We start from the raw sequence: 21,165 nt of genomic DNA on the forward strand, positions 1-21,165 counted from the left end.
GTGTTAGCTAAGATGACGACTGACACATTTTCATATTCCACAGCTGACAAAGTTACTGGGAAAGATCTTCTGATCACTTGTCTACATGTGGCTAAGACATCAAATTTGATTCCCCCCACCCCAAAAATTTTTTTTGTTAGATTTCTCCGCATTCTTCTTGACTATTGTTCTAGTTTCTCGTTTTTATTTTATTATTTTGGCTTATGTAAACCTTACTTGATCTCAAATATTTTGTTTAGTCTTCACTGTTGTATAGATTAAATTTCCACTGCTACCAACAGACTAAGACAGAATTAAATTATTACATCATAATAGCTCTATTTCAATTCAAGTAAAAATCGTCAATACCTAATACCATGTATAATGTCTAATAGGTTTGAAATAAAAAACTGATCATACCAAGCTGTACTAGATTAGTCCTTCACTAATGCTGTCTGTTGTTGCTGTCACGTGTTCATACTGTGACTGGGTTCATAAAATACACAGTGCTCTTCGTCCATCTTCAAGTTAATACCATATAACCAGATGGGGCAGGTCTACACTAAGGGCGGGGGTCGAACTAGGGTACGCAAGTTCAGCTACGTGAATAGCGTAGCTGAACTCGAAGTACCCTAGTTCGAACTACTTACCCATCCAGATGCCGCGGGATCGAAGTCCGCGGCTCCAAGGTCGACTCCGCCACAGCCGTTTGCAGTGGTGGAGTACCGGAGTCGACCGGAGCGTGCGGGGAGTTCGAACTATCGTGTCCAGATTAGACGCAATAGTTCGAACTCCGAGAAGTCGAACTCACCGCGTCGACCCGGCAGGTAAGTGTAGACTAGCCCTTGGACCATTCACTTATAATGCATCACGTCCTGGAGCATGCTTTGCTGTATATGTGGGTGCGAGTTTTTTTCAAAATGAACTTAATCAAAACACTCATATTCTATCATTGTGGCATTTAGGACAATGAAAACAGTATTTGCACCAAGGCCTATATATCGTGAAAGCTTTGTTAAACCTTTACTTGCACTATCATTTGTTGACGATTTGTTGGTATTTGCATAAACTTTTAGATGCACTACTGATGCAAAGCATTCTTCTTTTCTTTCTCACTCAACACTATGCTTCTGGGTGACATCCCTGGCCAGTTTGGGCATCAGCTCTACCTAGCCTGCTTGCTGGTCCATTGAGGACCATCAGCTATACAACTGACCCACTGAGAGAAGACAAATAAACCTTATAACTCAGCAAGGCCTGGAGGGGCATGCCTATGGACAGAACTCTAAGGCTTTCAAGCCACGTGCTGGGCAGCTTGTATTTGAAACAAAGAAAGCACAGGCCACATGGCAAAAAACTATAAAAGGCAACTGCATCTTCTTCATTTTGTCTTCAATCCTGCTTCTTAACTCTGGAGGAACTTTGCTACAAACTGAAGCTCTGAACAAAGGAATGAATGACCCATCCAAGCTGTAGATGTGTTCTAGAGGGACTTTCAAGCCAGCAAACTCACCAGTACTGCTAGGAACCTGATATATGGACTTTGAAGTTTTTGTATGTGACTGTTTTACCATCTCTCTTCTTGTTCTTTCTTTTTTCTTTATAATAAACCTTTAGTTTTTGCCAGCCAATTCTTTAGTATCTATGTGGCATTTTGGATAAGATCCAAACCTATAGTGAGCTGGTAATGTGGCTGACCCTTTGGGGTCAGAAGAACATTTAGTATATGTGAGCAGAGTTTAAAATAATGTCTCACTGTACTGGACCTAGGTGCTGATTGGGAGCCAGAAACTGGAAGGCAACAGATTGGGGGGCTGTGTGATTTCTTTCTTGCTTCTTGATAACCAGTGTGGGAGATCAGAAGCACAGTTGTGACTGCTTGGGGGGAGTTTAGCTTCAGTGTTACCCACCAGTCTTGGGAGTATCTGCTCTCCCTTTCACAGCCTGCTCTGACCTTGGCTTTTCCAGCAAGGGCTGACCCAGGCACCTTGGTCACAGATAGTTCAGTGGTTTGAGTGCTAGCCTGAAACTTGGGAGACTCAGGTACAATTCCCTACTTTGGCAATTCATGTGTGACCATGATCAAGTCACTTTCTCTGTGCCTCAGTTCTCCATCTGTAAAATTGGAATACTACTACTTTACAGCTCCTCTGTGAGGATACAAACATTACAGATTAAGCAGCATTCAGATGCTATGCTAATGCAGGCTATATAAGAATCTTAGATTGATAGAAAAAGGCTTGAATGCAACAGCGCTATTACAGTTGTGTTTCTCTACCATACTGACTTTTTTTTTTTTTGACTCTCAGCAGGACCTCAGTTTATTTAGTTTAAAACATTAAATCACATCTATGCCCTTGTCTGCAAAGCCAGAGCAAAATCTACTACCTAATATCCTTAGAAATCTCTGGAATAGCAGCAGTTTATTCAATAATCTTCTACTAAGATATGTCACCAAAGACACTTAAGGAAATGTATTCTCTCTTACCTGAACAGGTTGACTGTATGTAGGTCCTGCCTCAGGAAATGAATTTTTATCTTTAGATGCTCTTCTCTGTTCATTAATTGTATCACCTATCAAAGCAAAAAGATAAATTTATTTTAGTGAAAGGTTTTCCATTTTCCACACAAACCAGTAAATTAATTTCCAGAGTACTACTTTGTAATTATATGATTCACTGTACAAGGGAGAATTAAGTCTATGTATAATATGTCATTTCCACATTTATATTTTCCAACTTGAAATCAAGGGAAAAAACCATACACTTGCATTTTGGAAAGCAGTCCACACACAGCCATAATTAGTGGTGGTCCATGAGACAACAGATTAAGATGAGACCCAAATTATGAAAAAATCTTAGAACCCTTGTTTTAGACTGTTCTGGGAATATTCCAGCAGAGCCAGTCTGGAAAAAGAAAAAATGCTGTCAGCCTTTGAGAGGCAGCAGCAAAGTGGGGATCTGGAGCCTAAGAACATCACACACATAGTTAAAAAGCATGCACCAGCCAGTTGTCTTCAAGATGTGGTGGATGCCACAGCTGTAGCAGGCAAAATCATAGTAAAATTCTAAAGACCATGAACTTGAATTGATCTTGAGGAGCAAATAATGTAAGAGTGGTGAGGAGATAATTTGGAAAGGTGCAAAAATTATTTTAGTCAGATTATCCTGTATACTCCCAATTATCCAAATAGCATATGAACATAAGAATGGCCATACTGGGTCAGACCGATGGTATATCTAGCCCAGTATCCTGTCTTTAAACAGTGGCCAGTGACAGATGCTTCAGACGGAATGAACAGAATAGAGCAATTTATCTAGTGATCTATCTCCTGTAGTCAAGTCCCAGCTTCAAACAGTTAGAGGTTTTGGGGACACCCAGAGCATGGGGTTGTAATCCCTGACCAGCTGAGCTAACCATTGATGGACCTATCCTGAATGAACTTATCTAATTCTTTTTTTGAACGCAATTGTACTTTTGGCCTTCACAACGAGTTCCACAGGTTGACTGTGTTTTGCGTGAAGAAATACTTCCTAATGTTTGTTTTAAACCTGCTGCCTATTAATTTCTTTGGGTGACTCCTGGTTCACGTGTTATACACTTCCTTATTCACTTTTTTCACACCATTCATGATTTTATTGTCTTCTATCATTTCCTCCATTAGTTGTCTCTTTTCCAAGTTGAAAAGTCCCAGTCTTATTAGTCTCTCCTCTTCTGGAAACTGTTCCATTCCCTTATTCATTTTTATTGCCCTTCTCTGTGCTGCTTCCAATTCTAATATATCTATTTTGAGATGGTACAACCAGAACTGCACACAGTATTTAAGGTGTGGGCACATCAGGGATTTATACAGTGGCATTATATTTTCTGTCTTAATATCTGTCCCTTTCCTAATGGTTCCTAACATTGTGTTAAATTTTTGGACTACCACTGCACATTGAGCAGATGTTTTCAGAGAACTATCCACAATGACAACAAGATCTGTTTCTTGAGTGGTAACAGCTAATTTAGAGTACATCATTTTGTATGTGTAGTTGGGATTATGTTTTCCAATGTGTATTACTTTGCATTTATAAACATTGAATTTCACCTGCCATTTTGTTGCCTAGTCACCCAGTTTGGTGAGATCCCTCTGTAACTCTTTGCATGTTGGCTAGTGTTTTGGGCTTGTTAGGGCTTTTAAAATAGCTTTTTTTTTTAAAAATTGGTTCCCACCCCGCCCTGCCCCCAGGACCAACCAATCAGAAAGCTTGAATGGTGATTAGCTCGCGGGGTGGTGGGATAGAGCTGGGCACAGGACTCTGGGGAGTGGGGCGGAGGAACCAGGCTGGGGGGAGCCGGGCTGAGAAGGGAAAAGAGCAGGAGAGGGGCAGAAGTAGACAGGGTTGGCTGCGGCAGGAGGGGCAGAGCCGGGCACAGGACCGCTGGGAGGGCACGGCTGGGCAGGACTGGAGCCTGGCTCGGGGGGGCAGCAGAGGTGGGCAGGGACGGTGGGAAAGTGGCAGGGGGATGAGGATTAACTGGAACACAATTACACAGATCTGTTACCTAAAAATGGTGGCTCAGGTGTGGGAATCTCCCTCACATCCTATTCAGTGAAGACTGATACAGAGAATTCACTTAGCTTCTCTGCAATGGCCTTGTCTTCCTTGAGTACTCCTTTTGCACCTCGATTGTCCAGTGGCACCACTAATTGTTTGGAAGGCTTCCTGCTTCTTATGTACAGTACTTAATTTTTATTTTTTTGCTATTAGATTGTATGTCTTTTGCTAATTGCTCTTCAAATTCTTTTTTTGGCCTAACTATATTTTTACACTTAACTTGCCAGAGTTTATGCTGCTTTATAACTTCCTCAATAGTATCTGACTTCCAATTTTTAAGGATATCTTTTTGTCTCTAACCACCTCTTTTACTCATTTTTGGTCCTCTTACTGGTGGAGTTTTTTTTTTGTTTTTTTAAATTTGGACTATATCCATATATTTTGAACCTCTGTTGCGGCATTTTTAAAAAGTTGCCATGCAGTTTGCTGGTATTTCACTATTGTGACTGTTTCTTTTAATTTCTGTTTAACCAGTTTCCTCATTTCTGTGTAGTTCTCCTTTTGAAGTTAAATGCTATTGTGTGGGTTTCTTTGGTATCCTCTTCCACTCCCTATGGACGTTAAACTTGATTAGATTATGGGTGCTACTTATGGTTACTTCTTATTACTGCACAGAACCTTATTTTAACCAGTTGCTTCTCAACTGAATCACTCCCTGCTTCTTCCAGTACTTTAGGACTGCTCCTTGAACCAAAAGGTCAGGTCTCTCTAAAACTGCTCACTCTGAAGTTCCTATTACTAGAGTCAATAACTTCAGCCCGATGGGTAGAGAACTGAGGCACCTTATTATCTTGCCACCATATATGCAGTTTTTCCAGATACTGTAAGGTTAAATTATTCCTAAAGTGTTTACTGAGTTTTATTGTTATGCTGACCTTCTATCCCAACCCTTTAGAATAGGCAACTGAATTATCTGGGTGTGAACTCAAGGTTTTGTTTTGTTTTTGATATCTCATTCTCAAGAGTTTAGGAAAGTTATTTGCCTGTTGGATAATCACCAATATGAAAAAGCAATTTCTAAGACCCCCACTGATATACAGTCTAAGCATTTGTCTAACCTATGATCAATCTTATTGTCCTTATCACTTGAGTGTCAGGGATCATTCCTCTAGAAGCATTCTCTGGTTCCTGGGCAGTAAGGACTGAAGGATCTGTTGCAGACATGTGTAAGGTTGTCATATGGACTTCCCCACACACCATTAAGTCTCATCAACTGGACCTTCTGTCTGTGCAGGATACCTCCTTTGGGCAAAAGACACTACAGGCAGCACTTTAAGGTAAGCCCTCTTCAATGGATACTGCTTCCTACACCTGTCAATTATCTCTAATTTTTTTCCTAGGGTTGGAGAGAGGGATACATGATGACTATTTCTCACTGGCAATTAAAAAAAAATAGCTCTCCGGCATCCTCTTGATTTTTGACAAAGGGCGACACTGTTTTGCCCTCTCTACTCTCTGATTCTGCTTTGGCAGTACAGTATCTCACAGAAGAGAGGAAGGGTTGATATACTTAGCTCATTATCACAAAAAACCTTTGCCTCCTTGATTCCAGGTAAGAGGGAAAAAGTTGATGGGAAGAATGGGACTCAATGCTTTACTCTTACTGTCTTCCAGTGGGAGAAATAACAGAGTATTATCTGTGAGCAATATCCCCTTGTATTTACTTTTCAGTTTTACCATTTTATGATTTCTCATTTTCTCTAATTCAGTATTCTTTGAAATTAGAGTTCTACAGCCCCTACCTTAGTTTACAAGGCACAGATGTTGTTCAGCAAAGAATATAGGTTATCGTACAACTCTTATATTTCACCACAAGACAACAATTTCTACAAAATTCAACAGCATAGATTTTTTGCTTTTTAATGAAGTCACTCTCTAAGTGATTAATTCAACTGCAAGACAAATAAGTTGATCAACCTGCAAGACTTTTATGAGCTATTCCACAGAAAAAGACGGTTACTCACCTTTGTAACTGTTGTTCTTTGAGATGTGTTGCTCATATCCATTCCAATTAGGTGTGCGCGCGCCGCGTGCACATTCGTCGGAAGATTTTTACCCTAGCAACACTCGGTGGGTCGGCTGGGCGCCCCCTGAAGTGGCGCCGCTATGGCGCCGGATATATACCCCTGCCGACCCATCCGCCCCTCAGTTCCTTCTTGCTGGCTACTCCGACAGAGGGGAAGGAGGGCGGATTTGGAATGGATATGAGCAACACATCTCAAAGAACAACAGTTACAAAGGTGAGTAACCGTCTTTTCTTCTTCGAGTGCTTGCTCATATCGATTCCAATTAGGTGATTCCCAAGCCTTACCTAGGTGGTGGGGTCGGAGTGAGATGTTGCAGAACGCAAAACTGCTGAGCCAAAGGCTGCATCATCTCTGGACTGTTGGACCAGTGCATAATGTGAGGCAAAGGTGTGGACCGAGGACCAGGTAGCTGCGCGACATATCTCCTGGAAGGGTACGTGAGCCAGGAAGGCAGCAGAAGAAGCCTGAGCCCTGGTGGAATGTGCAGTGAGGTGGCTCGATGGAACATGGGCCAAGTCACAGGAGGTGCGGATGCACAACGTCACCCAAGATGAAATCCTCTGGGAGGAGACAGGTAGGCCCTTCGTTCGATCTGCCAGTACGATGAAGGGTTGAGGCGTTTTATGAAAGGGCTTTGTCCACTCGATATAAAATGCGAGCGCCCTACGGACGTCTAGGGAGTGCAATCGTTGCTCCCTTCACGATGAGCGTGGCTTCGGAAAGAAGACCGGAAGGAAGATATCCTGGTTGATATGAAAGGCCGACACCACCTTAGGGAGGAAGGCCGGATGTGGTCACAACTGCACCTTGTCCTTGTGAAACACAGTATACGGTGGGTCCACCGTGAGAGCCTGAAGCTCAGAGACTCATCTGGCCAATGCAATGGCTACAAGGAAAACTGTCTTCCAGGACAGGTATAGCAGTGAGCAGGTTGCCAGTGGCTCGAATGGGGCAGTCATAAGTCTGGTTAGAACCAGGTTGAGGACCCAGGTTTGGGCGGGGTGGCAACCTTGGGGGTATAAGCGCTCCAAGCCCTGGAGGAACCTAGAAACCACAGCGTGCGAGAATACGGAGCGGCCATTCTCCCCTGGGTGGAAGGTAGAGATGGCTGCCAAGTGTTCCCTCAATGATGACACCGCCAGGCCCTGCTGTTTGAGAGACCAGAGGTAGTCCAAGATGGTAGGGATCGGGACCTCGGTGGGAGTAATACTGTGCATTTCGCACCAGCGGGAGAAACACTTCCACTTGGCCAGATATGTTAACCAAGTGGAAGGTTTCCTACCACTCAGGAGAACCTGTTGTACCGAGGCAGAGCAACGTAACTCGGATCGGTTTAGCCACGCAGCAGCCATGCTGTGAGGTGCAGGGATTGCAGGTCTGGGTGGTGAAGTCTGCCGTGATCCTGCGTTATGAGGTCTGGGCAAAGAGGCAGGGGAATCGGGTTGGCTATCGACAGGTCTAGCAACATGGTGTACCAGTGCTGCCTGGGCCACGCAGGAGCGATCATGATCAGGTGCGCTTTGTCCTTGCAGAGTTTTAGCAGGACCCTGTGAACCAGCAGGAATGGTGGAAAAGCGTACAGCAGATGGCTCGTACACGGCATCAGAAAAGCATCCAAGATCGAGCCCAGGGAGAGGCCTTGGAATGAGCAGAACGTCTGGCACTTCCTGTTCTCGCGAGATGCGAAGAGGTCTATGCGGGGAAAGCCCCACTTGTGGAAAACGGAATGGATAACGTCCGGACGAATCGACCACTCGTGAGACAGGAAGGATCTGCTGAGGCGATCCGCCAGAGTGTTCCGGACCCCTGGGAGAAAGGACGCTACCAGGTCTATCGATTGGGCTATGCAGAAGTCCCAGAGCTGGATAGCTTCCTGCAAAGAGGGGAGGACCGTGGTCCTCCCTGCTTGTTTATGTAATACATGGCCGTTGTGTTGTCTGTGAACACTGAGACACAACGGCCTTGTAGGTGCTGCTGAAACGCCTGGCACGCAAGGCGGACTGCTCTCAGCTCTCTGACATTGATGTGCAAGGCCAGCTCTTGAGCTGACCAAAGGCCCTGAATGCGAAACTGACCAAGGTGAGCACCCCAGCCGAGAGATGAGGCGTTCGTTGTCAGGGACACCGAGGGGTGAGGTGGATGGAACAGCATCCCTGCACACACCAGGAAGGGCGTCGACCACCAGTCGAGGGAGCCTAGGATGCTCGGGGGGGATCGAGACGATCATGTCTATGCTGTCTCTGCCCGGGTGGTACACCGAGGTGAGCCACGATTGGAGGGGACGGAGGCGAAGCCTGGCATGTTTGGTTACGAACGTGCAGGCAGCCATGTGACCCAGGAGACCTAGGCAAGTGCGAGCCGAAGTTGTCGGGAAGTTCCGTAGACCTTGTTAATTGTTACCATCGCCTGAAACCGAGGCTGAGGTAAGCAGGTTCTGGCAAGATTGGAGTCCAGGATGGCCCCAATGAATTCTATTCTCTGTGTGGGAATCAGAGTGGATTTCTCTATACTGATCATCAGGCCTAGACGCAGGAATAGGTCCTTGACGATGCCCACATGACTGGTAACTTGGGCCTCGGAGGTCCCCCGAATGAGCCAATCGTCTAGATACGGAAAAACAAGTATCTGACGGCGGCGGAGGGAGGCAGCGACTACAGCCATGCACTTTGAATACTCTTGGGGCTGTAGAGAGGCCAAACAGAAGGACCGTAAACTGGAAATGATGACGGTTGGCCACAAACCGGAGGTACCTTCTGTGTGGAGGATAAATGGCGACGTGAAAATACGCACCCTTCATACCGAGGGCGGCATACCAGTCTCCGGGATCCAAGGATGGGATGATGGTCCCCAGGGATACCATGCGGAACTTCAGCTTTATCATGAACTTGTTGAGTTCCCGTAGGTCTAGGATAGGTCTGAGACCTCCCTTCGCCTTGGGGATTAGGAAATAGTGGGAGTAGAACCCCTTGCCCCTTTCGTCCTTTGGTACCTCCTCTATAGCTCCGATGGTGAGGAGCGTCCACACCTCTTGCAAGAGGAATTGCTTGTGAGAGGGGTTCCTAAAGAGGGACGAGGATGGAGGGTGGGAGGTGGGGGACAAAATAAACTGGAGGCGGTACCCAAGTTCCACCGTGCTAGGACCCAACAATCTGAGGTTAGATGGGACCACGCAGGGAGGAAAAAGGAGAGGTGGTTGTAAAAGGGAGGGAACAGACCCTGGGTAATAACTGGTACGCTGTACTCGGGCATGCCTTCAAAAGTTAGGCTTTGGTCCCATTGGTGGTTTAGAGGGACCCTGATTTTGGCCCCCTTGGGGTCCTGACTGACGCCTACGACCACCTCAGCCACGCCTTCTGCCAAAGTCCTGTCTTTGTCTAGGCACAGGGTAAGGGCGGTGAAGCTGGGGACGGAAAGGCCGGTGCTGAGTCACCGGCGTGTGCATGCCAAGAGAGCGCATAGTGACCCTGCTGTCCTTTAGGCTTTGCAGCCTAGGGTCAGTTTTTTCGGACAACAGGCCTTTGCCATCGAAGGGCAAGTCCTGTATAGTATGCTGCAGCTCCAGGGAAAGGCTCGACACCTGGAGCCATGAAATGCGCCTCATGGCAACACCCGAGGCCAGAGTCCTGGCAGCGGAGTCAGCTGCATACAACGAGGCCTGGAGGGAAGTTCTCACCACTTTCTTCCCTTCTTCCAGGAGGGCAGCAAACTCTTGACGGGCGTCCTGAGGAACCGACTCCGTAAATTTGCCCACCGCCACCCAGGTGTTGTAATTGTAGCGGCTAAGCAGGGCTTGCTACGCGGAGTTGCAGGGCCCCTGCCGAGTACACCTTACAGCCCAGTAAGTCCATTCGCCTAGCCTCCTTCGATTTAGGATCTGGTGCCTGCTGGCCATGGCGTTCCCTTTCATTGACGGACTGGATGACAAGGGAGCAGGGGGAGGATGTACATATAGGTACTCGTACCCCCTGGAGGGTACCATGTACTTGCGTTCGACTCCCCTGCCCGCAGGCGGGATAGTGGCTGGAGACTGCCAGATGGTATCCACATTGGTCTGGATCGTCCGAATGAACGGTAGGGCCACTCTAGTGGGGGCGTCAGCCGACAGAATGTCTACGACCGGATCCTCTACCTCCGAGACTTCCTTCACTTGGAGGTTCATATTGAGTGCCACCCGTCTCAGAAGGTCCTGATGGGCCCTCAAGTCGATTGGAGGAGGGCCCGACGAGGACGTTCCTGCCACCGCCTTATCTGGGGAGGAGGAAGAAGACTGACTTTGCCGCTCAGGCCCAGGCCCAGGAAGAGGATGCCGAGGTAGGGGTAGAGGGGCCGAGGAGAGCCCGGCGCCCCGGCTGGTCTCCGGCCCCGGCCTTGCCCGGCTCCTGCCGCATCCCTCCCTGGCGGCCCAGCTCCGGCCCCGGCCCCGCGTCCCCGCCGCCCGGCCCCGCGACTCCTGCCCCGCGTCCCCGGCTGCCCGGCTCCAGCCCCGGCCCCGCTTCCCCGGCCCCGCGTTCCCGGCTGCCCAGCTCTGGGTCCCCGGCCCCGCGTCCCCGGCCGCCCAGCTCTAGCCCCGGCCCCGCTTCCCCGGTCCCGCGTCCCCGGCCGACCGGCTCCGGCCCCGGCCCCAGCCCCACGTCCCCGGCCGCAGCCCCGGCCCTGCGTCCCCGGCTGCCTGACTCCTGCCCCGGCCCCGCGTCCCCGGCTCCGGGCACTGCGGCGGCCGCGACCCCACCTACCCGGATGCCTGGCTCCGGACACTGCCTGGCCCCGTGGCTCCAGCCGCCTGGCTCCTGCTCTTTTGCCACGCGGCCGGGCACGGCGGCAGCCCCGGCCGCCCGGCTCCCGCCACGTCCTCCGGCTCCGGCCCCGCGACTCCTGCCCCGGCCCCACATCCCGGGCTCCCAGCTCCAGCCGCGGCTGGACTGTAGCGCCGCCAGCCACGTCCAGGAAGCGCGGTAAGGGGGCAGGGAGGGGGTGTTGGAGAGAGGGCAGGGGAGTTTGGGGGTGGGGGGGTGGATAGGGGCTTACTTCCGTGTATAAGACGACCCTCAATTTTTAGTCTAATGATTTTAGGAAAAAGAATAGTCTTATACACGGAAAAATATGGTATATACACAAGAATTAACGAGAGAACTACAAGTAGCTAGGGAAGTGGCTAAGCCGCGCTCCACTGTTCCAACGACCAACACGGGCGGTAAGAAGGAACTGAGGGGCGGATGGGTCGGCAGGGGTATATATCCGGCGCCATAGCGGCGCCACTCCAGGGGGCTCCCAGCCAACCCACCGAGTGTTGCTAGGGTAAAAATCTTCCGACGAACGTGCACGCAGCGCGCGCACACCTAATTGGAATCGATATGAGCAAGCACTCGAAGAAGAACTACATTTTTGTACATTATAACCAGCTGAGACATCATGGGCTTTGCCAACTCTGCACTAACTGAATTTAATTCTAATGCAGTAGAAAAACTTTCTACTGTGCACATCTTTTGGATCTCTCTCCCCATCTGTGCAAATTGCTGTGTCTCCCCATATATACGATGAGTAATTCTCAAAAATTTCATTTTAAAGTTCAACCTAAAACTGTATCCAAAGGACAATGACATACACATGGAAAGGCTCTCAAAGACTCACTGACATAATATTTATGGATAGTAATATTTGTAAACAAATATACAGTTCAGTTTGTGACTCTGAACTCTGAAAGTGGGAATTCTGAGGCTTATAATCATGATGTTCTTATCCAAAATTACATCACTACAGTACACACTGTCATATGGATGGGATGGTATTTTCCTAGTACCATCTGATCGGATCAGAATTGTTGAACCATTCAAGATCAGAATTCTTGGTTTCTATCCTTGGTTCTGTTATGAGTCACGGTGTTACCTAGGCCAATCATTTAACCTTTCTCTGCTATTTTCTGTAAATGTTCATAAAAATGAGTTACCTATCAAACAGCAATGTTCTAAAAATATGTTTATGCAGTATTTTAAAATTTTCATATGAAAGAAGCTACATAAGTATGAATTATTATAAAGTTAGACAAAGTACAATGCATTTTAAAAACACTTTCCTTGCCTGTACTACAAATTATGAAGTGCTTAGCTTGTTCATGGATTAGACAGCATCAAAGAAGCAGGAAAATAGGAAGATATATAGTAAAGAGAAAGAAAAAAACCACAAAAAGGAACTGCAAGGAGTTTAAAGGAAAGACAAACTAAGAGAGGAAGACAGACTGACAGACAACTAGACAAGAAAACCTAAAGTAGCAGTTCGCAACCTTTTCCAAATCAGGGCCTCCCTGGGGCCCTTCTTTTAGCAATATGGGAAGAAAAAGGACAGTAGCAATCACCTAACACCTGTCTGCGGTTCCCCAGGTTAACCCATGTTCTGGAAAAAAAAAAAAAGAGAGAAGAACAAAATGGAGAAATGTGAATGTTGTAAACATTGTATTAAACATGGGAAAGAACATGGACTAATGAAACTGAGGGGATACAACTTTGCTAAAATCAGCTAACTATTTAGACACCCTCGGCAGGTCTTTTTTAAAGCGCTCACTGACCACTTGTACATTCATCCGAACAACAAGCTGGGGCGGCTCTGCACCACCACAAGGAGATACTTGCCCAGAGCCTCATTTGATTTAGTATTAATAGATTAAAAATTACCTATCATACTTGCATGTAGTTGCTTAACTTTTTCCGTTAGATATTTTAAAATTAACAACATAATGATACCTGGAAGTAGGAGAAGAATATACAATAGCATAATTCGATCAAACTGAGGGATGAGAATGAAGAATGAATCTTCTTAATTGTATAAAAACTCTCTCTCCACAGTTATCAACCATAATTTGAAAAGAACTCTCCTACCCTACAGCTACCTCTCCATACATGTGCCACAAAACAAAAAAAATGCAGTAGCTTTAGAAAAAGCAATTTAAAAACTGATACACTATAGCCTGTAAACCAGGTCTATTGTCTATATTTCCCAGGCAAGAATTACTAATACTTGTAGATCAAGTGATTGTGCCCCTCCCTACCTATTACTTAATACAATCTCTCTCAAAATTGCAGCCTCTTTCAAAATCATAGGATTGCAGCAGTGAATCCAGAGATCTAAGATTCTAATGGAAGGTTTATGTTGCACCCATTGCAGCATTTGCATTCCATCACGACTTTGTGGGAAGATCAATGTTACTCTTAGGTTTATAACCCTAAGAAAAAGCAGATTCTTTTCCTCTAACATAATATTGCACAATAATCTACTTCTTCCACCAATAATAATCGCCTGAAAACTCCTGTATGTCCTAAACGGTATACAGTAACATGAAACCATTACACTATGACAACATATGAAAAAAGGAATTCCGAACCGAAGACAATTTTACTAGACAGAGGGCATAACCTTTCCGCAGTACCAAAAATATATATTTCAACAGCTAACACACTAGTCTTGATCTTCACAATAAAATTAATAGTAGAAATACGCTTACTAACTTTAATGACCTGATGTACTTTAATTTGTGTGAAAAACTGGCTATTTTTCCCTATTTTCATCAACAAAATTAAACGTGTGTGTCTAATCTGTCCTCAGAAACAGCGAAAACAAAACAGAATAGCTAATCTCTGGATCAGACTTCTTTACTGCGTAACCAGCTCCATACAACAAAAGATTAAGTGCTACATTTTTTAAAGAGCAAATAGGTCAATAATGTGGATTAACTGGGATTAGTGTTATTTTCAGATTACTTTTGTGCTTTAAAATGGTTTAATATTTCTAGGAACTTCACTTTAAGGCCAGTTTTGTAAAAGACTCTGAACTAGGGAACTCCTGATTTACTTTTATCCTCTAATATAAATTTATTTCCATATTGTTTATCAATTTAATTTTATAATCTAAGAGTTTTAAAAAAAAATTAGTAAAATTAGTTATGAAAACCTTTATCACTTTAATACATAAAAAACTTGCTATCAACCGTTGTTTCATTCTTTTTATTTATTCTTTTTATTTTCTTGTTATACTTGGAAATATAACAGTACAACTTCCTTAAGAAAAAAACTCTGACCTTTAAAATACTGGGATTTTACACAAGTCTGCTGACCATTTTAATGGAAATCATACAAAGATAAAAACAAACAGATACTTTGTAACAGAATCAAGGAAAATTTATTATAATTTCTCCGTAACTAGATAATTACCATAGACAAGTTATAATTTAGGCAGAAAAATCGAGGTGAATGATCACAATCTTCCACTTACAAGGCTAGTACACTAAAAAGCCATGAAATACAGGCATCTTTTCAGCTGTGTCTTCCAGGTAAATGTGAAACAAAAAACACCACAAAATATGAGCTGCATTTATTTCATAGCTTTAGCAACACAGAGTTCATACAACAAAACAAATGCATTTATGGATTGTTTGGATATTGCATAAACAGATATAGCAAAGTTACTACCACCAAAAGCTTGTATCATTTGTGGACAAAATGGAAAACTACCATAACCGCAAATCATCGAACACTTATATTACAGTGAAGTATAATGACCACAAAGAGCCTAACCAGAGTCAGTTGGAAATTTTCTGATGGAATGCTTTCAGTCGGAAAATGCCAATTCATCAAAATCAAAACATTGCTGGAATGTGCTGATTTCAATTAAACTTACGGTGGAAACCTGCCTAATTTCCTGCCAGTTCACCTATCCCACCTCCCCAGACTGACAAGGCTTCCAAGCTCCTGGCTCCTCAGCAGCGTGCTTTGCTGGAAAGCCTGAGCATCCAGGCTCCACTCTTTGGACGCATGGGATCCTCCTAATTTCCTGGCTCCCAGTCTGTTTGGCAGAATGCCTGGCAGGCTATTGGAGAGTCCAAGTTCCTTTACAACAGTGGCTCTCAAACTTTTTTTTACTGGTGACCCCTTCCACATAGCAAGCCTCTGAGTGCGACCCCACTTATAAATTAAAAACACTTTTTATATATTTAAACACCATTATAAATGCTGGAGGCAAAGCGGGGTTTCGGATGAAGGTTGACAGCTCGCAACCCTCCATGTAATAACTTCGCGACCCCCTGAGGGGTCCCCAATCCCCAGTTTGAGAACTCCTGCACTACACACCACCTGGCAGGCTGCAACTGAGTGGAAGCTCCCAGGGCTCTGAGACTCCTGGCTGCTTCATAGCCCATCTGATGAGCTAGCAGGGAGACAGGGCTCCCGGGCTCCATGGCTCTTCAGCAGACTGGGGCTACAAGGGCTTCTAGTTCACCAGAGTCTGCAGCTCCTTAGCAGCCCAAGCAAAGGCTCCCATACTCCCTGACAGCCTGCCTGTGGGAAACCACTGGGCAGGCTCCTGGCTCCCAGGCTCTGCTCCTCCACTCTCCAGACTGCTCTGCAGCTGGCAGGATGCTATGGAGCTTTGGCTCCCAGATTCCAGGGGCTGCTTTGCAGGCTGGCTGACCAGCTTCCTAGGCTCCCAGACTGGCCAGTTCCCTGGCAGCTCATCTGGTGAAATGCCAGTTAGCCAGGGCTCCCTGAGCAGCCCAAGGAGGACGCCAAAAGATTTCTATTTTGGTTCTCCCAAAAGGTAGTAGGTCCTGTTTAAAAAAAAAACCAAAAAAACTTCCATCACAATTTGATACAAATATTTTTTCTTCAAAATATGAATGAGCCTTTTCACACAACAGAAAGATTGTTTCCCTGTCATCTCTAAACCTGATCTCTGGAAGAAAGTCTTCTTCTATATATTTAAATTAGGCCTGATCTTATTTGCAATAATTTCAAGGTTTGATTTTAAACCAGTTCAACTAAATCTACACAACATTGTATATGGACAGTCTTAAAGTCCACTTAAACTTGGTTAATACTGATTTAATCTGTGTTAGTAAATTAGTTTACTTGTAAACAGGACACTACCAGTTTTTAAACTAATTTATGTTTAACCATGCAGGCATTTACACTCATTTAATGAAAACTTTTTAAAGAAAATTCTACCACCATAACATTCAACAATTTATTTCCCTACGCTCTAAAAAAAGTGAAACATTAGGTGGTTTCATAGTTTAGAACCATGAAATATGCTACTGGTTTGCATATGACATTATTATATAGTAAATCAGAGGATCTTATAGTATACATCACATCTCATGCCATACGTCTTAATACTGTGGATCTGTAATTTGTAACCAAAACTGATGTTGACAGACAATTAACTTGCATGCAACTGAAGGAGAGAGGAAATGCATGATATGAATTAAAGTATTTCACTGCTTCAAATGAGTGCCCTGGAAGAAACATTCAGACCATCATCTATTTGGTGGTATTTAACTTTTAATAGAAATGCAGGGGAGGTTTGGATTTTCCAGTTCATTCCTCAAATGCAAGGAACAACTGATCAGCTTTAAATTTTGGTCCTTCATTTGGGTGCAAACTAGTATTTTTCTCCTTGCCATGTCTTGTGGGATACTTAACATTGTTCACTTCATTCTCTGAGTCATTAATAGCATTGAAACTACAGAGATGGTAGTACTGGGAATTCAGACTGTGATGAATTTTAGTAAATTCAAATCACGTAGATTGTTTATTTTTCCCCCCTCTCAACGATATCTTCGGTCCTATAAATGTGTCAGAAGATCGAACACACTAAACCCCTGATTACAGTTCTTCAACCATAAACCCTTGCTTGTGATTTGTCTCTTCATTTTCTCTGCAAGACGTTTTAGGACGATACCATAAACACATTGCTTGATAGTTATTTTAAAACATCATCATCTTTTATTACTAACATTCTAAACAAAACAAGTTTAACAAACTCTTTGTAGTTTATTTTGTATGTGGCTAGACAGCCATTGTTTTAACCCAAGGGTAGGCAACCTATGGCACACATGCCAAAGGCGGCACACGAGCTGATTTTCAGTGACACTGCCCGGGTCCTGGCCACCGGTCGGGGGGGGGGGGGGCTCTGCATTTTAACTTAATTTTAAATGAAGCTTCTTAAACATTTTAAAAACCTTATTTACTTTACATACAACAATAGTTTAGTTATATATTATAGACTTAGAGAATGAGATCTTATAAAAACGTTAAAATGTATTACTGGCACGTGAAACCTTAAATCAGAGCGAATAAATGAAGACTTGGCACACCACTTCTGAAAGGTTGCCGACCTCTGTTTTAATCACACCTATCATGTTACATAATGAAAATATAATAGAATCTGCACTACAATGATATTTTTTATATTATTCATCAGTCTATTTAAACAATTAAAGCTGCACTAACAAATGAAACAGCTAACTTTGGAGAAGTGCTCCTGGCCAATTTGTACAAAATGAGATTAAACAGTTGCAATTCTGTTTTACTGTTCACATTACCCAATACAGCAGTGATCTTTTACTTTTCTTTGTTAACAGAAAAGTTTCCAAGTTTCTCAAATCTCAAAGAGTCCTGCAACCCAAAACTGAAGATTCCATTACTCCATAAAGCTTTTGAATTCTCATATTCTTAGTCATCCTCCTAAGCATATTTGGTAATATTGAGAAACTGCAATACACCTAGTCAAACCCGCCACCACCACCACACTGAGGCAGATCTAAACACTAAAAGGGTTAACTATTTGCACTTTAAGAAAGAACATTAATTCTGAAAAATTTGTTTCAGGACTTCCAGAAGCCTACATAAGCAAAGTGTTCCTCTTGGTCAAAGCAATCAGTTTACCTAGGAGTACCATTTCGTTTGGGTCTGAGTGCAGATGACAACTGAAGGAAGAAAGACAGAAAGAAAGAAAAGGGAGATGACTAACCTTCAGTGTGAAAAGGAGCACCATAAAGTACCTACACAGATAGAAATGGATGCACTCAAATGCGTATCTGTAGAGTGGGCACCTTTTACAAGTAAGACTAGAAGGAGAAAGCATGGCCATACACATCTCCCTTCCTTTGTTCTGAACTTAGTGTCTAGCTGGACAAAGGATGGTCAAAATAGGCCAAAAACTGCCATCCAGTCATGTCTCTGTAGAACAAGCTAAGTTGGGCATCGTGTCCACAGCTGAAAGATGGAAGTCTATGTAAAATGATATTGAGACTTGGGGTGCATGTGCATATTCCAGTGCACCTGTTATGGTCCTTTAAAACTGGAACCTGAAGTTCTAGGTCACATGCCAACTTCTAGGCATGTGCCCCAGAGGAAATTACTGTAATGGATGGAAGTACTTGTGGCACCTTAAAGACTAACAAATTTATTTTAGCATGAGCTTTCGTGAGCTGCAGCTCACTTCTTCGGATGCATAGAATGGAACACACAGACAGGGGATATTTATACATACAGAGAACATGAAAAGGTGGAAGTATGCATACCAACAGGCAGAGTCTAATCAATTGAGATGAGCTATCGTCAGCAGGAGGAAAAAAAACTTTTTGAAGTGATAATTAAGATGGCCCATAGAAGGTGTGAGGAGAACTTAACATAGGGAAATAGATTCAATTGGTGAAATGACCCAACCATTCCCAGTCTTTGTTTAGGCCACAGTTAATAGTATCTAGTTTGCATATTAATTCAAGTTCAGCAGTTTCTCTTTGGAGTCTGTTTTTGAAGTTTTTTTGTTGCAAAATTGCCACCTTCAAGTCTGTCACTGAGTGGTTAGAGAGGTTGAAGTGTTCTCCCACTGGTTTTTGAATGTTATGATTCCTGATGTCAGATTTGTGTCCATTTATTCTTTTGTGTAGAGACTGTCCGGTTTGGCCAATGTACATGGCAGAGGGGCATTGCTGGCACATGATGGCATATATCACGTTGGTAGATGTGCAGGTGTACGAGCCCCTGATGGCGTGTCTGATGTGATTAGGTCCTATGATGGTGTCACTTGAATGGATATGTGGACAGAGCTGGCATCGGGCTTTGTTGCAAGGATAGGTTCCTGGGTTAGTGTTTCTGTTGTATGGTGTGCGGTTGCTGGTGAGTATTTGCTTCAGGTTGGGAGGCTGTCTATAAGCGAGGACTGGCCTGTCTCCCAAGATCTGTGAGAGTGAGGGATCATCTTTAAGGGATAGGTTGTAAATCTTTGATGATGCGCTGGAGAGGTTTTAGTTGGGGGCTGTAGGTGATGGCTAGTGGTGTTCTGTTATTTTCTTTTTTAGGCTGTCCTGTAGTAGGTGGCTTCTGGATACTCTTCTGGCTCTGTCAATCTGTTTTTTCACTTCAGCAGGTGGGTATTGTAGGTTTAAGAATGCTTGATAGAGATCTTGTAGGTGTTTATCTCTGTCTGAGGGATTGGAGCAAATACGGTTGTATCTTAGAGCTTGGCTGTAGACAATGGATCGTGTGGTGTGTCCGGGATGGAAGCTGGAGGCATGTAAGTAAGTATAGCGGTCAGTGGGTTTCCGGTATAGGGTGGTATTTATGTGACCATCGTTTATTAGCACAGTAGTGTCTAGGAAATGGACCGCTTGTGTGGATTGGTCTAGGCTGAGGTTGATGGTGGGATGGAAATTGTTAAAATCACGGTGGAATTCCTCGAGGGCTTCTTTTCCATGAGTCCAGATGATGAAGATGTCATCAATGTAGCGCAAGTAGAGTAGAGGTGTTAGGGAACGAGAGTTAAGGATGGATATGTCTGTGTCAAATTGTGAACTCTATCTTGTGTTGCAAGTATGACTTTTGTTCAAGGGCTCTACTTTATACTGCAACTTTCATAGAATCATAGAACCACAGGGTGAGAAGGGACCGCAAGGGTCATCTAGTCTAGTTGCAACCTCCTTTATGGATTAGAGCAGTGGTTCTCTACCAGTGGTACACCTACCCTAAGGGTATATCAACTCATCTAGCTTTACAGCAGGCTACATAAAAAGTACTAGCTAAGTCAGTACAAACTAAAATTTAATACAGACAATGACTTGTTTATACTGTTCTATATACTATACACGGAAATGTAAATACAACATTTATATTCCAATTGATTTTTTTTTAAATAATTCTATGGTCAAAATGAGAAACTAAGCAATCTTTCAATAACACGTACTGTCACACTTCTGTATTTTTATGTCTGATTTTGTAAGCAAGTAGTTTTTAAGTAAGGTGAAACTTGGGGTATGCAAGAAAAATCAGACTCCTGAAAGGGGTACAGTAGTCTGGAAAGGTTGAGAGTCTCTGGATTGAAACATCTAGTTTGTAGTGGAGACTTAATATCTAGTAGGAAGACTATGCCTGAGAAGATTGTGACATTGCACCCCATATTCTTCATAGCTGCATGATTATGATATAATTATGACACATTTTGTACAAGATGGGTCATATAAGGTACCACTGGAAAAGTTACAATTTGCTGAATATGATTCTTATTTGTGTGCATGTATTATTTTTGTACCTAAAGTTATGAATATTGACTATGTATTTCTGTATTTCAAATGTAGTTATACCTGGATCACATCCACTAGGCAAGATGCTTCCAGTCTAGATAGCTGGTTGGGAAGGACCTATTCAAGGTAATGGGTCATCAGGGGAAAAAACAGGCCTTATAAGAAGCTTGAGCCTGGTGAGCCTTCATGAGAATGTCCTCCAGACAGCCTGTAA

At 44.0% G+C, this 21,165-nt stretch overlaps 1 protein-coding gene across 7 annotated transcripts in view; it reads right to left on the bottom strand.

The window, feature by feature from the left end:
* UMAD1 (UBAP1-MVB12-associated (UMA) domain containing 1) overlaps nucleotides 1-21,165 on the bottom strand; it is a 147,590-nt gene that overhangs the window by 56,416 nt on the left and 70,009 nt on the right. For all 7 annotated transcript variants that reach the window (XM_045005222.1, XM_045005221.1, XM_045005216.1 and 4 more), the window contains one exon: nucleotides 2,468-2,553. In XM_045005222.1, the coding sequence (XP_044861157.1) occupies nucleotides 2,468-2,553 (86 nt within the window). The remainder of the gene's footprint in view (nucleotides 1-2,467; nucleotides 2,554-21,165) is intronic.

Source organism: Mauremys mutica, chromosome 2 (genome assembly GCF_020497125.1).
Source record: "Mauremys mutica isolate MM-2020 ecotype Southern chromosome 2, ASM2049712v1, whole genome shotgun sequence".
NCBI lineage: Eukaryota > Metazoa > Chordata > Testudines > Geoemydidae > Mauremys > Mauremys mutica.